Here is a 15,354-nt window from a genome sequence, read left to right as displayed (position 1 = left end):
CAGGTAAATGTATTATGCCAAATTCAATCAGTTAATTCATAAACGATCAATACAACACATCAAATTATCACAGACAAATCCAAGATGAAAAGATGCATATCCTGACTTTGAGATATACATAACATGGAGCAGGCTCCATGTTATGGGCTGATCTGGTTAGGCAGAATCGCGCTGAGCCTTTCTCAAACCTTACCTTAAATAATCCAAGAATTCCCTCAAGGAAGGGAGTGTGTGCATAACAAAAGGCATTCACACTTAGTGCTGCCTGTGGAAAAGTCACACCCTTCACAGTGGTTCAAAAGATGCCTGAGGTTATATATTTATTGTTTTGATTATGTCTATTTCTGAGAGAATGAGACCATTGTACCAATCACACTGAGACATTTCAAATGATATCAAACATGATAGTTAAAGTCAGTTTGGTTAATCTAGAAGATTTAAACATTGAAATGACCAAATGTGTGAGATGGGGTGGATGATGCCGAGTTTCAGCAGACTCAGATGCAAATGCAGCAGGAACTGGTTTTTCCCGCATTCCCACCTGCTGGGTTGTGGAGTCACCAGTCTCTGTTTTCAGCTCATGTTTTGAATTGTCAAAGACATCAAAGATATTTGTAATATTTCAACTCTTACACACCACCCCGAAGCCCCAGCTGGCTTGCTTTGGGCCAAGTTATTTGCCGAATACCTTGAAAAAAGCAGAAAAAAGCCGGCTGCTGGCCCCAAGGAAGCCAGGGTTTGGCTCAATCAGGCTCTGGAAGTGACTGTAGAAAGGCAGTCTGCCCTGCTTGCTTGCTTTAAGCATGACAATGGAAATGCAGCTATTGACATCCAAAGTAGACAAAAATGTACATGGAGGTCAATGGCTACCAGTTTAAGAATAACAATGTGAGCTAGCAAAATAAGCATTGTAAATTTAGATTTTTAAATTTTTTAACACTGAAAAATGTTGGGAATCGGTAGCTGTTGACATTGAAAGTAGAAAAGGTATATATGGAGGGCAATGGCTACCAGTTTTCAACATTTTTCAAAAAAATTGTGTTTAACAGAAGGTATGTCGAAATTGTTGTTTGCTAGTTTCAGCTTGGCGCAAGAGTGCTAGGGATCATCAGGGATGCATTACAGTGCTTTAAAATGACAGTAAAGACTTTAACAATACTACAAAAAATGACATTCTGTTTTTTAAGAGAATTATAAGAAGGTATTATGAGTTTATTAAATATTTAAAGGGAAAGTTCACCAAAAAAAGGAAAATTCTGTTATCTTTTACTCGCCTTTCAGTTATATTTGAGCTTCTTTCTTCTCATGAACAGAAAATATATATTTGAAAAACTAGAAATCAGTAGCCATTGACTTTTGTTAGTATTTGTTTCCTAGTATAGATGACATTGCCTTATGGTATCCAACATTTTACTACATATCTTCTTTTGTATTCAGTGGAGGGAAGGGTTAGTACCACTTAAGGGAGAATAAATAGTGAGTACAGATTTATTTATGATCTATTATACGATCATTTTGCTTTGATATCATAGGAATTTAGTCTCTTAGTCCCTTTATTAATCCGGGGTTGCTGCAGCGGATGCCCTTCCAGATGCAACCTATCACTGGGTAACACCCATACACTCTCATTCACACACATACATTATGGACAATTTAGCCTACCCAATTCATCTATACCTCATGTCTTTGGTCTGTGGGGGAAACCGGAGCATCCAGAGGAAACCCACGCCAACACGGGGAGAGCATGCAAACTCCACACCAAAATGACCCAGCCAAGGCTTGAATCAGAAACCTTCTTTCTATGAGGCGACAGCGCTGCCCACTGCACCACCGTACCACCATTATCATACATGTTAAATTTATTGGAATATAAAACAATAGTCATTTATTTTTTTCTATAATTTTACAATCGTAGTGTTTTCAGTTCTGATCATTTAAATGCATGAACATCAAATATATATAGTGTGCATAAGACACAAATACAACATGAAGAGTAGACATTTTCAGATCAACATGATAACTGTGGAAAGCTGTTTTTACCAAAAGATGAAAAATAAACTGAATCACAATTTGATTTAATCTGGCCTGTCACAGTAATAAATATATCGACTTGCTTCACAACACATGGACATGACCTCAATCATTTTTGATGATGCAATATACACCCTCCGGCCACTTTATTAGGTACTTCGAACTAGTACCAGGTTGGACCCTCTTTCTTTCCAACAGAACTTATGGTCTTAAATCCATGCATTCATGTTGTTGAAGCCACATTCTGACCCTACCATCCGAATGTTGCAGCAGAAATCGAGACTCATCAGACCTGGCAACGTTTCTCCAATCTTCTGTTGTCGAATTTTGGTGAGCCTGTGTGAATTATAGCCTCAGTTTTCTGCTCTTTTCTGAGAGGAGTGGCACCCGGTGTGGTCTTCTGCTGCTGTAGCTCATCCGCCTCAAGGTTGGGCATGTTGTGCATTCAGAGATGCTCTTCTGCATTCCTCGGTGGTAACGAGTGGTTATTTGAGTTACTGCTATCTTTCTATCCCCTCAAACCAGTCTGATTATTCTCCTCTTGCATCAACAAGGCATTAGTGCCCTCTGAACTGGATATTTTCTTTGTTTTGGACCATTCTCTGTAAACCCTAAAGGTGGTTGTACATTAAAATCCCCGTAGATCAGCTGTTTCTGAAATACTCAGACCAGCCCGTCAGCCACTTACAACCATGCTATGTTCAAAGTCACTTAAATAACCTGTTTTCCCCATTCTTATGCTCAGTTTGAACTGCAGCAGATCTGCTTAACCATGTCTGCATGCCTAGAAATTTGCATTAACGAGCAGTTAGACAGGTGTACCTAAAAAAGTGGCCGGTAAGTGTATATCGCCCATACATAAAAACTAATTCTAGCAACGATCGCACAGCCTCTCTATCCCCTTTGGAGGTGTCTGTGTCACTATGGTTAAAAAACACTCTAGTGTTTACTATAAATTACTATAGTATATTTTCATGTGGGTGTCTGACAACTGAACATAGATCTTGTAGCTGATATCGCAGCCTCTGTTACTTTTTACCTTGCACTTTTTTTGTTAACATTTATTAGTTTAGTATATACCTTTTCACATTCTGATTCCAATGTCTAATTATTTATTAGTTAAAATGACTATAATTAAATCAAATATTCTTAAGAATAAAATATTATGTGTTCTTTGGAAGAGCGCAATTGCAAAATGCTTCGATTATACTGTTAAAATGATCTTAAAATGACAATAATATTGTTTATCTCAGTAAATTTTGGTTATATATGTATATCGTGACAGTTCTTGTTTAATCCCAAAGACATTTTTTTATTTGAATTGTTTTGGTCTTCTATGTTTATATCTCACTGTTCAGACTTTCCTCACTTGGGTTTAGGATGTTGCAACCTTTTTCTTGATCCCATTGCATAACCCGGCTCTAATGTTGAGCTCATTTCCCTGTTCTTTGTGTTGCAGGAGCTCATTTCGCAGGTGGGACTGGACATTATCCCAGATTCCTCTCACCAGGAGCGTTTACGTCAGTATGCTGAAGTGTCGCTTCTGCCGGTGCTGGTGGAGCAGGGCTGGTGCCGTCTGGTGCCTGAGCTTTTAGAGTCACCCGAGCACGACTGGAGAGAGAAAGCTCTGCGCACTCTTCTTGCCATGATGGCTCAGTGTCAGACTCAGCAGAACGCCGGATTAACAGCCTCTCTGAGTGCACTGCAAAAACAGTACCAGGAGCTGGTGCTCACAGAGCAGGACGTAGGAGAGGAGGACGGTTATTTCGGAGAGATTCTGACACTTGTGGACTCTATGGTGGTAAAAATGCGACAGGTGTAAGATGAGACTTTTGAAGAACTAATAAAACGATTGAGTTGTGAATGAAGGATTTGCTTGGCTCTACTAAAAGAGGATTGTCTAAATTCTATTTTCTAATTTTTAAAATGGGAAGGAATCACCCAAAACATTCGCTTGTTTATTCAAGAAGTGGCTCCAAACCTTTATGAGTTACTTGTTTTCTTTTTACTCGCTTAACTGTGAATGCTCCGATTGCGGCACGCTTGTGTTTACTTCACTATATCAAAATTAAATCCTAATCCAATCATGACATACTATATATTGTTGGAAAGATCTTCTGAATACATATTTTACCTCTGTAGGAAGAGTAAAGCCTGATTTATAGCCAACGCTGTCCTCTCAAAAAATGTAACCACACATTTTAACGACACCTAGCGCAAGCTCTGTGACTGGTTGGCTTAGTAGCTGGGATCATTTTGAGTGGGACCGAGAGCCATGCGAACCAGTTGGAGTGAGTGTTTACAAGGGCATCTACCCCCACCTCAACCCTAAACCCAACCGTCTCAGTAATGTAAAAACAGATCTGGAGTCTTCTCTATTACAGCAGTAAGGCTGATTAACCATGAGAATTATGTATATTATTGATTAAATTTCCCATTAATTGTATTTTATTAAAGTCTTCCCCCACCCGAACACTAAACCTAACCGTCAAAGTCATGTCAAAATAGTGATTCTTGTTATACAGTGTTGCACAAGTGATGTGCGCATCCACGGCTGTATATGTAAGGACCACCATTCCAAATGTGGAAGCAGAGGGTCCGAATTTGATTAACAAATTAAATTAAATTAAATACAAAAATTCAGTACATTAACTCAGCACATTAATTACATTAATTCAGCACGGAATAATTGTTTACTTTAGAAATAACAACGTAAGCTAGCAAAACAACTAAATTCTGTTTAAATTACGAAATCCAAATCATGTGGATTTAACAGTGAAGAATGTTGGAAATCCGTAGCAAAGAAATATAATTTATTAAATTAAAACTACTTTATTAGCCCATTTCCTGAAACTCCTTTATATTTGAAAGGGAAACATGAGGGTGATCTTAAGCAAAAAAAAAAAAAAAAAACTAGCTTATTAGGTGCTATATGGAATATCTTACACTGACTAGTAGCTGTTTTTTCTTTTTCTTATATTTATTGTGTAATGGCGGCACACCATCTTTACCAGACTCGGGCAAACTCCGCCTTTGTCTTCACATTGTAAGGTCCAGCCAGTTGGTCCAATGACGGTATCCACTGGTGGATGAAGGTTCACTGCATGTTCGGCCTTTCCAGTGCACAATGTTGATTTATATTAAACTTAACTCATACCTGACTCCAATTTTAGTATGAGATGGTTTAGAATATTAATATATTTATCCTCGTTTCATCTGACTCCAATTATAAAACATTGATAAGATTATTTTGTTTCCTTTCACATTATTTTAGATTATGATTGAATATTCTTTTGATTTGTTGTTATACCTTATTCTCATTTACTCAGATTCCTATTGCATCTCGAGTCTTGCACCGGCCGGGTATACAATCTCTTAATACAAGCTTGTCAGTCTTGGTCATTAAACAGAGGCGATTAACCACTCTCCTAAAAAGGCAGAACCCTACTTACTCAATTTAGGAGATTTTTATGTGGTCCCCATAGATCTGTTATCTACTTAATCAAGACAAAGTATTTTAATAATAATCGCACAGGATTATAAGTTTGTAGATGAAGGCCTAAATATCCACATTTAAAGTAGTTTCAACAATATTTTGTTGTCCAAGTATACTTGAATTAAAGCCAATTTGTTAGTCGGATCTCTAACAACATTGTATAGCGTGCCACGCTGCTCCGTCTAACATGTTTTAGTCCGTTACTAACCTGTACAGTGGCTTGTAGTGCTATGGACAACAACATTTATCAGTGATAATAACACGTGGTTGGAATAATTCAAAACATAATTTATTAGTCAGGTAAATGTATTATGCCAAATTCAATCAGTTAATTCATAAACGATCAATACAACACATCAAATTATCACAGACAAATCCAAGATGAAAAGATGCATATCCTGACTTTGAGATATACATAACATGGAGCAGGCTCCATGTTATGGGCTGATCTGGTTAGGCAGAATCGCGCTGAGCCTTTCTCAAATCTTACCTTAAATAATCCAATAATTCCCTCAAGGGAGGGGGTGTGTGCATAACAAAAGGCATTCACACTTAGTGCTGCCTGTGGAAAAGTCACACCCTTAACAGTGGTTCAAAAGATGCCTGAGGTTATATATTTATTGTTTTGATTATGTCTATTTCTGAGAGAATGAGACCATTGTACCAATCCACTGACACATTTCAAATGATATGAAACATGATAGTTAAAGTCAGTTTGGTTAATCTAGAAGATTTAAACATTGAAATGACCATATGTGTGAGATGGGGGGATGAAGCCGAGTTCCAGCAGACTCAGATGCAAATGCAGCAGGAACTGGTTTTTCCCGCATTCCCACCTGCTGGGTTGTGGAGTCACCAGTCTCTGTTTTCAGCTCATGTTTTGAATTGTCAAAGACATCAAAAATATTTGTAATATTTCAACTCTTACACACCACCCCGAAGCCCCAGCTGGCTTGCTTTGGGCCAAGGTATTTGCCGAATACCTTGAAAAAAGCAGAAAAAAGCTGGCTGCTGGCCCCAAGGAAGCCAGGGTTTGGCTCAATCAGGCTCTGGAAGTGACTGTGAAAATGCAGTCTGCCCTGCTTGCTTGCTTTAAGCATAACAATGGAAATGCAGCTATTGACATCCAAAGTAGACAAAAATGTACATGGAGGTCAATGGCTATCAGTTTAAGAATAACAATGTGAGCTAGCAAAATAAGCATTGTAAATTTAGATTTTTAAATTTTTTAACACTGAACAATATTGGGAATCGGTAGCTGTTGACATTGAAAGTAGAAAAGGTATATATGGAGGGCAATGGCTACCAGTTTTCAACATTTTTCAAAAAAATTGTGTTTAACAGAAGGTATGTCGAAATTGTTGTTTGCTAGTTTCAGCTTGGCGCAAGAGTCATTTTGACGCCACGCTGTTTAAATAGCGTATAAGGAAGGCGTGTTGAGGCGCACTGCTGGTGCGTTGCTATTTTGAGAAACTATAATAGATTTTTCAATAGACCAGAACAAAGCCGGTCTAAAAACCATATTTTCAGGCCTTCTTTATCTCGGGAGGTTTTTTCAGTTTATTCATGACAATTTGCTTTTGTATAATGTTATCATTATTAGCAGTGTGATTTATTATATGCATATTCATATTTGTTTTATTAAAAACAAGCTTAGATTTGCTCACCTGCAGGTTTTAGACCATAGGGGGCACAGCAGGTGTATTAGGATATAACTCAGGTTTTTGAACACACTTCGTTATTATTGTTCATTTATTAGTTTGCTGGAAATTAGAACTGAATTTAGAAACGAATCTTTGCGCTTCACAAACTAAATTAATTATTTATAAGCTAAATGATGTCGGTGAACAAGGTTTCCCTATCCGCGAAAGTGAAAGTAGATTATAAGATGCCTTATCTCTCATTCCTGCACTGCAGATGCTCTGTTTAACTGTTTTCCTGCTAGTGAAATGCTCAGTTTTTCCACTTACAAAGTCGTCATGTAAATAGCAAATGCGCCATGGCAACACAACTGACTCTTGAGGGAATGGGAGTTGAGACTCTGATTGGTTTATTTTCAAAACACACCTGTAACTCATTAAGAAAATAAGCTCAACCCTTTCAGACCATGTGCCACGGCGCAAAGTGGATTTTTTCGTCCTTATATTAGCAAAAGTGGATTCTGACACACCCTGACAGCGATTTCGCACTTTGGACATGGACTGTCAAAATAGAGCCCAAAAATTTAAACAGGTTTGGAACAAAGTGATATTTATTGGCATATTTATGGTTATTAGTTGTATTGACTGGACAGCTGCATATGTGCTTTTTAACATGAAAGCACTGGCAATATACATGATATATTCTCAACTGTAATTTAGTTGTTTTATCTACTAAACAGACATTTGCAGATTACAAAGGGAATCCATTATAACCAGCATTAAAGAGTGTTTAGAATGGCAATAAGCATTTTGATAGAACCAACTGTTCTCGAATAATGTGAAAATTAAGTGATAAAATGCTTGACAAATTTGGGGTTTGTTATTACAAAAATGGCCACCTGCAGCATTTTAGCACACTGCCACCCAAAATGCCTATTTTCCAAATGGTTTAAGGGGAAAAAATCTCCAGAATAGTCTCTGGACTGTCTATAGATCAACAACAACAACAAAAAAAAAACTATAGCTAAAGATATAAATGTAATTATAAAATGATCATTTTATAAGGACAGTAGTTTTAAAGGAAGGAAAAAATGTAATTTATTTAAACATATCCTCTGATCTTCATTTTAGCTATAAATGAATGTTTTTAAATGCTTCACTGTTTTATTGCAGCAGATTACATGGTGACAATGCAATGTCTGACCAAACATATATGGTACTGATTATTGCATGACGGAAAAAAATCACACTATAGTTGCTCCTCTTGCATTTAAATGGAAGGGATGCCATTGTTGTAACAGCATTTTAGGAGCTCTCGCAGTTTAGGAGCTCTCGCATTTTCCTTCATGCTTTACGTTGACAACCACTTCCTTTGCACTAAAATAAAAAAAGAAGAAGAGAAGATGCGTTAGAAGGGGCACAGAAACACAATTAAAAATGTATGTATCTTCTGCTTTTTTGTCATTGTTTTTTCATTTGCATTGTTGGGTAAGTCACCAACTTAAAAAAAATAATAAATTATATATATTATATAATTGAAAATATTTTAAATGATTATGTCTGAAAAGTCAGTTTAATTACTTAATTCAATCATACATAAAATCTCTATAAATTTTAACACATATTGACAATAAAAATTATTTGAATACTTTAATGTTGAGTGCAACTTGGCCTTTTTGCTTTAATAAAATTCTACATTATATAAAATCCAAACAGGATATATCAAAACATGAATCGTTTCAAAACAGTGACACCATAATATAATATTTTACATACGATAATATATTGTCATCAACTTATTTTCTGACAATTGTAACCACCTTTACGCTGTAAAAAATGCTGGGTTCCACACAATTCCTTCATGTTGTCCTAACACAAATTAACTTAACCTTATAGTAACATAAACATCAATTTAAGTGGAATGAATCAAGAATTGTGTTGATTCAGCTCATAATAGATAGGTAGTCTGAACCAGCAGCAAAATATTTCTTCGAGTGTAGTTGAAAAACATTTAGATTCAGATTATATTTTGCAGATTAATTCAGAGTTTGTTGTAATGAACTTATCAACTAATAATGGAAGTCAAGGGGTGCAGGTTTCCAACATTGTTTAAAACATCTTTTGTCTTTAACAGATAAAGGAAACTCTGTAACTGGAGGGTGAAAAAATGTTGATGGAATTTTCATGTTTAGGGTGAAACATCCCTTTAAGGCAAGTTCATTACATGTAGCTAATTATACGACCTAAAAATGAACATTAATGCCTTACTTTATTTTCTTTTCAGTGGATGGGTCATTTAATTACAGTAACTAACTACTTTGTAGGGCGTCACAGTGATGCAGTGGGTAACACGATCGGCTCACCGCAAGTAGGTCGCTGGTTCGAGCGATATAGGTGAACTGAATAAGCGAAATTGGCCGTAGTGTATATGTGTGAATGTATGGGTGTTTCCCAGTTTTGGTTTACATTACACGTAGCTATAATTAAATTACCTAAAAACAAACATTAATCTCTTACTTTTATTTCAGTGGATATGTCATTTAATTAAAGGAACTTTACTTGTAATGAATACAACCCAACACTGCACGGCTGTCGGCTAAATATTAGTAATTGATTAAAAGCTAACTAGGGTCAAGCCTGGGATTTCTCACATCTGCTGCCTCGACTATCTCTAATGTTAATTTGACATTGCTTAATGTTCAAGCTGACGTACTTGGTTTCCCAGCGGAGCATGCACTCATTGGAGTATGTTTTCCCATCGTCTCCACACACAGGTTTGTACTCACGAGTACAAACTATAGGACTTTCCTATGAGCAAACAGAGAGGTTTAACATTAATTATATTGTATGTACATTACCTTTAAGATGCATTAAATTAATCCAAAATCATAGTGAAGAAACTTGTTACTCTTTTTGATTAATGTATCTGTCACGGTCATCAGCAATCCAGCCTGTGTAGATTGCTAATGGACTTCAACTTCGACTACATATCACGTCATGCACTGCTCACACGCACCTGTTCCTCATTCAGTTGATTACACAAACTCACGGCTTTAAGCTGCTCATGAACTGATTAGATGGACTTAAAATACAGGACACACACACCCCTCTTGGCTGAGTCGTCTGTTATGTGATGGAGACTTTGACAAAAGAGTGCAGATCCAAATGCAGGTTTATTACAAGAGAACACCAGGCAAGCAAAGGTCATCAAATGGGCAAACAGATGTATACAGGAAATCCAGAGTCAAGGTCAGTAAACAGGCGGATGGTCAAAAGTCAGACAGGAGTAAACAAAAAAACAAGACAAGGGTCTACCACGGCAAGGAAACAGTGTCGTAATGTTCACAATACTGTTGATACAAAACTCAGCTACTGGTGTGTGCGTGCGCTGCTTTTAAAGTCCATGTAATAAATTCTGAACAGCTTCAGCAGGAAAACTGGAACAGGTGTGAGTGTGTGGTGCATGACAGGATTTGCAGTCCATATGTTGACAGATTTGTAGTTCTTTAGCGAACAACGTGTTTACCAGTGATCTGCAAGAATTAGATCGCTGGTGATTGTGACAGCATCTTGGAAAGAATGATCACTATTCTAACAAATATATTAAGCAGCACAACCATTTTCAACACTGAAAATAATAATATGAAATAATTAGTGAGCACCTAATCAGGATATGATTTTAAAAGGATCATGTGACACTCGAATAGAGAAGTAACAACAAAAAACAAACTTATTGTAATGCAACTTTTCATCAAAGAAATAAATAACATTTATATAAAAATATATGGATTTATGTTTTATTAAAATATAATAATAAGAGTAATAATATTAGTTTATTTTTAACTGTATGGTATATCAGATAAATGCAGGCTTTGGTGGACATAAAACACTCAAAGATGTCAAAAATTTGCAGCATAAAATTAAGTTGAACTATAACTTACATCAGTCGCTTCTGCTTCTACCACTGCGAAAAGAAAATCAACGATATATTATTACCATAAAAATGAACCAGTAATGATTTCCCTGTTAATATTTCAAGCAACACACTTAAAAAAAAAGTTGCTAATCAGGTTTTTCACTTTCTTTTTAGCCGTTTAGCTTGAACAGCTTCAATGCACTTTACATTGAGTTCTCTTTTTTCTTTTGTTATGGCCTTTATCATTGTAACAAACAAGAACAAACATTTCAGTCATTTCAACAACTGTGTGTTTGTGTGTGTGTGTGTACAGGTTTATGTGGTTTACGAGAACGGAATTGTATAATTACATGATCGAAGCGCTGCACAATAATGATATGATTTTATATATAATAATCTGCGATATGTATTGCGATAAATATACAATTTCACCATATGACTTGAATGCCTTTATTTGGAAGTTATTAATGAATCTAGATTGATTGGGATGATTCAGGGGAGTGCATCTGCAAAAAATATTATATATATATATATATATATATATATATATATATATATATATATATATATATATATATATATATATATATATATATATATATATATATAAGTATTATCTTATTTTGATGGTCACTTTGAGTATAAGTAGTCAACATACACTAACCCTAATCCCAACCCCAACCTAACAGTCTACTTATAATCTAGTGAGAATTAGTTGGCCTTAATGGCGTCTTTTGACTTTTGATGTTTCCTGTGATAGTGGGGTTTAGGGTAGGGGTACGGTAAGGCAATATAATAAGCAGTTTTTACAGTATAATTTACATTACACAAATGGAGAGTCTTCGTAAATAGGCATGGGATGATAAACGTTTTCAAGGTATCCCACGGTTTGGAAAAGTCAAGGTTTTAAACCGCCAACATTTTCTGCTATAGCTTTTTTTTGTCTTTTATGACAACAGTATCTCCAGCAGAAAAGATATCCAAAGATGCTGTTTTAAATTGTGAAGAACTAATTGTGTTTTTGAAACTAATGAAGACTGCAGAAGTCAATGATTCATTTTAATTAATTAGCCCAACATGTTTACTGCTCCAAAATGTTTTAAATGTTTCTCAAAATAAAATATATTGTGTTCAAAGAGGAAAAAAGCTTTAGTTTTTTTACCCAGAAATTTTAAATATATATTTTATATCTGTAACCACAATACCATATTACCATGATATTTTCATCCAAGGTTATCATACCGTCAGAATCTTATACCAGCTCATGCCTAGTGTGTATACAGGTTTATGTGGTTAATAAGACTGAAATTGTTTAATATAATGGGTATGTATGACCTAGTTGACCTATAGATGGCCTAATTGAAAACATTTAAAAACTAAACTTAATGATGTCTTTTGACTTTTGATGCTTCATGTGAAGGTTGGGTTAAGAGTAGGGGTATGGTAAAGCAATATATAAGCAGTTTTGACAGGAGAATATACAAAACCTATAGAGAGTCCTCGTAAACCATATATACAAGTGTGTATGTGTGTAAGTATGTAAAAATGAGAAAGAAATATCTTTTCCACACAAAACATATCCACAATCAAGCAATAAAAGAACAATTTTGGTGTCATAAAGAACCCCTTAATGACTCCACACACACACACACACACACACACACACACACACACACACACACACACACACACACACACACACACACACACACAATAACTTTTCTAAAGACTTAAAAGAACCACTTTCTACTAGAAAACTTGTGGTAGAAATGGTAGAGAACTTTGTGTGTTAAATGTTCTTCCAACTATGCCAATAAACAATCTTTATTTTATTTCCTTCTAATCAAATTCTCATCAGATAATGAGGCTGGATGAGGAAGTCTTGATAATATGACTTCATAAATTCCTAAAACCAGCTTACTCTCTGTCCATATTTCAGAAGAACCGATTTTTAAATCTTCCCATGACAGAAACCATACATCTCAACAAAATAGATTCAATCCAAAATGTAACAAAATGGATCTGTCTGGGTCACTGAATAGTCTACTTATGGCTTTAAAGAACAAACTTTATTGTAAATTGAATCGTATCCTTTTCACATCCATTTTGTTATAAAAGCAAATGACAATTTAAAAGTCACCATCTATATGTTAAACAAAACAATGTGTGCCTATCAAACATGCTCATTATGACACGTCAGTATTCAGTGACATACATATCAAACAAAACCACGACCAGGTGTCTGCTTCAGATAATTAACACACAATAGTTCAGTGTATTTGTATACTTACTAGTGAGGTAGAAGACAACAGAAACGCAGACCAGGATGGCGAGCTTCATGGTTGTTGAGCGAGTTTAGAGTGGGAAACTCAGCAGGTGTTGGATATGTTTGTAGTCTGGGATTTCTGGTTATATACCTTTTGAAATAAACCAACACAAGCCCCTCCCTCTCATTGTTTCTGCCTACTCCGAAAAAAAACCTGATGGGCAACATTCATGTCATGGGACCACAAACAATGACTAAGAGTATCTGCTATCTGGGACTAAGGCTGTTTGTGGTTTTGTAATGTCGGTAGAAAAGCATTTGTCAACAAATAAAAACATAAAGCACATCTTCAGGATGCACTGTAGACTTGTTATACAAGGATAAAGGTCCTCTTGTCTATGGACATTAAGTCTAGCTGGATAATAAGGTCTCGTTTTACAAAGATGATGTCTAACTTCATTAAATCACAAAATGTTTGCTGTAGAAAATCATGGCTTGTTAACTGTAATTGATTTTCTGTTTGGCTTCATGTCTTGTTTTTAAAATTACATATTGGTTTTACTTCATATTTGATTTAGTTTGTAGATGGCCTCCTAAACACTAAGGATATTTTAAATACTTTTTACAACAAGGAAGCATTAAATTAAATATGATTTCTTGGGATAAATGAAGTTCGATTAAATTCTATTATATTTAGTTTCTCAATTTTTTTAATTAAATATAATTATTTGATCATTTGAATGAGTATTTAACTTTGAATTGATTTTAATTAATGAAAAAGTTAACACATTGCTTAATATAAGAATGTTCAGTGCATTTGCCTGTCTCTTTATAACTAGTTTCAGAAGCCACCAAACTAGGTCAGAGGTCAGGGAGACCTTGAGTGGAACTGATGGCTGAGGACTGGAATCAACTGTTTCTATTGTTATTTCTAGTAGTTATTACTATCTAAAATGTCTAAAGTGATTTTTCTATTTTTACGGTTAAATCTTTTAAAGTGATGCTACTTTTATTCAAGATAGACTTTGTATAGTAAGAATATAACTGCCTGAATGTAGATTATACTGGTTTTTAACCAGTTTTGATAAAAACGTCTGAGTACACTCAGCCTTGGATAAGAAACAGATTATACTTTGTGTGTGTGTTCTATTTGATTGTTGATCCGTTTCACAGTTCTGGAGTCAGCTCTAATCAGTCTAAGGGATGTCTGACGTTTATGCTGAAGATATTGTTCAGAATTGTATGCACGAACCCTACGTGGAAATGTTCCTAGTCTATTTGTGTTTTAACCAATCAGATTAGAACACCTATATGTATGATGCAGTTAATGACGTTATGTGAGAGTATTGTTATTGATTGGTGATTGTAAGCAGAACGGCCTAGGAACTCATTGCGAGTGTTGAAGCTGGCTTCTGCGGATGAAACTGCAAACTATCTTCAGTAAACTTGATTTACTTATTGAAATCTCTGACTCTGGCTCTTCTTCATCTGACAGACTGGTCATTCTTTGGGTTAAACTGTATACCATCCCTACAGCCTCTTATCTATTTGATGAAGCTTTACTTTACTGAATGTGTTCGTAACAGTATGTTATGATAACTATGTTACACTACCTGACAAAAGTATTGTCGTTGATCCCAGTTGTAAGATCACATAATAACTTGACTTCGAGTTGAACGCTTTCTTTGCCATTCCAGATGACTTTATTAGTAAGTTATTTTAGTCATTGCAGAGATGTATGGATGCAGTCCTCCAAGCTGATGGGAGTCATACACAATATTCATTCTTTTTCCACTGCACCATGACTTTATATTCTAAATTGGACATTATTTCTGTTAAGTGGCAAGACTTTTGTCTAAGCAAAGTCAGACATTACTGTCCCAATTAAATAATTACAAATCAAGGCATGATCATATTTTATTTTGGTAAAATAGGCGTAATCTAGAGGCCTTTGTCTTTTATATAAGCCACTTCTGATAGCAAATGATCAACTAGAAGTCAAGGT

General features: G+C 35.6%; 1 protein-coding gene across 1 annotated transcript; it reads right to left on the bottom strand.

Moving 5' to 3' along the window:
* Window positions 1–7,760: 7,760 nt before the first annotated feature.
* si:ch211-195b11.3 lies at window positions 7,761–13,481 on the bottom strand. Its single transcript, NM_001291900.1, is given in 4 exon segments — window positions 7,761–8,544; window positions 9,881–9,975; window positions 11,109–11,131; window positions 13,375–13,481. Coding segments are annotated over 4 exon segments (222 nt in total). The 5' UTR covers window positions 13,424–13,481; the 3' UTR covers window positions 7,761–8,489.
* Between the last annotated feature and the right edge of the window lie 1,873 nt (window positions 13,482–15,354).

The sequence above is a fragment of the Danio rerio genome, chromosome 14 (genome assembly GCF_052040795.2).
Source record: "Danio rerio strain M-AB ecotype USA chromosome 14, GRCz13ab, whole genome shotgun sequence".
Classification (NCBI taxonomy): Eukaryota; Metazoa; Chordata; class Actinopteri; order Cypriniformes; family Danionidae; genus Danio; species Danio rerio.
Note: the sequence above shows the minus strand (reverse complement) of the source record. Positions and strands in the feature narration are given on the sequence as shown.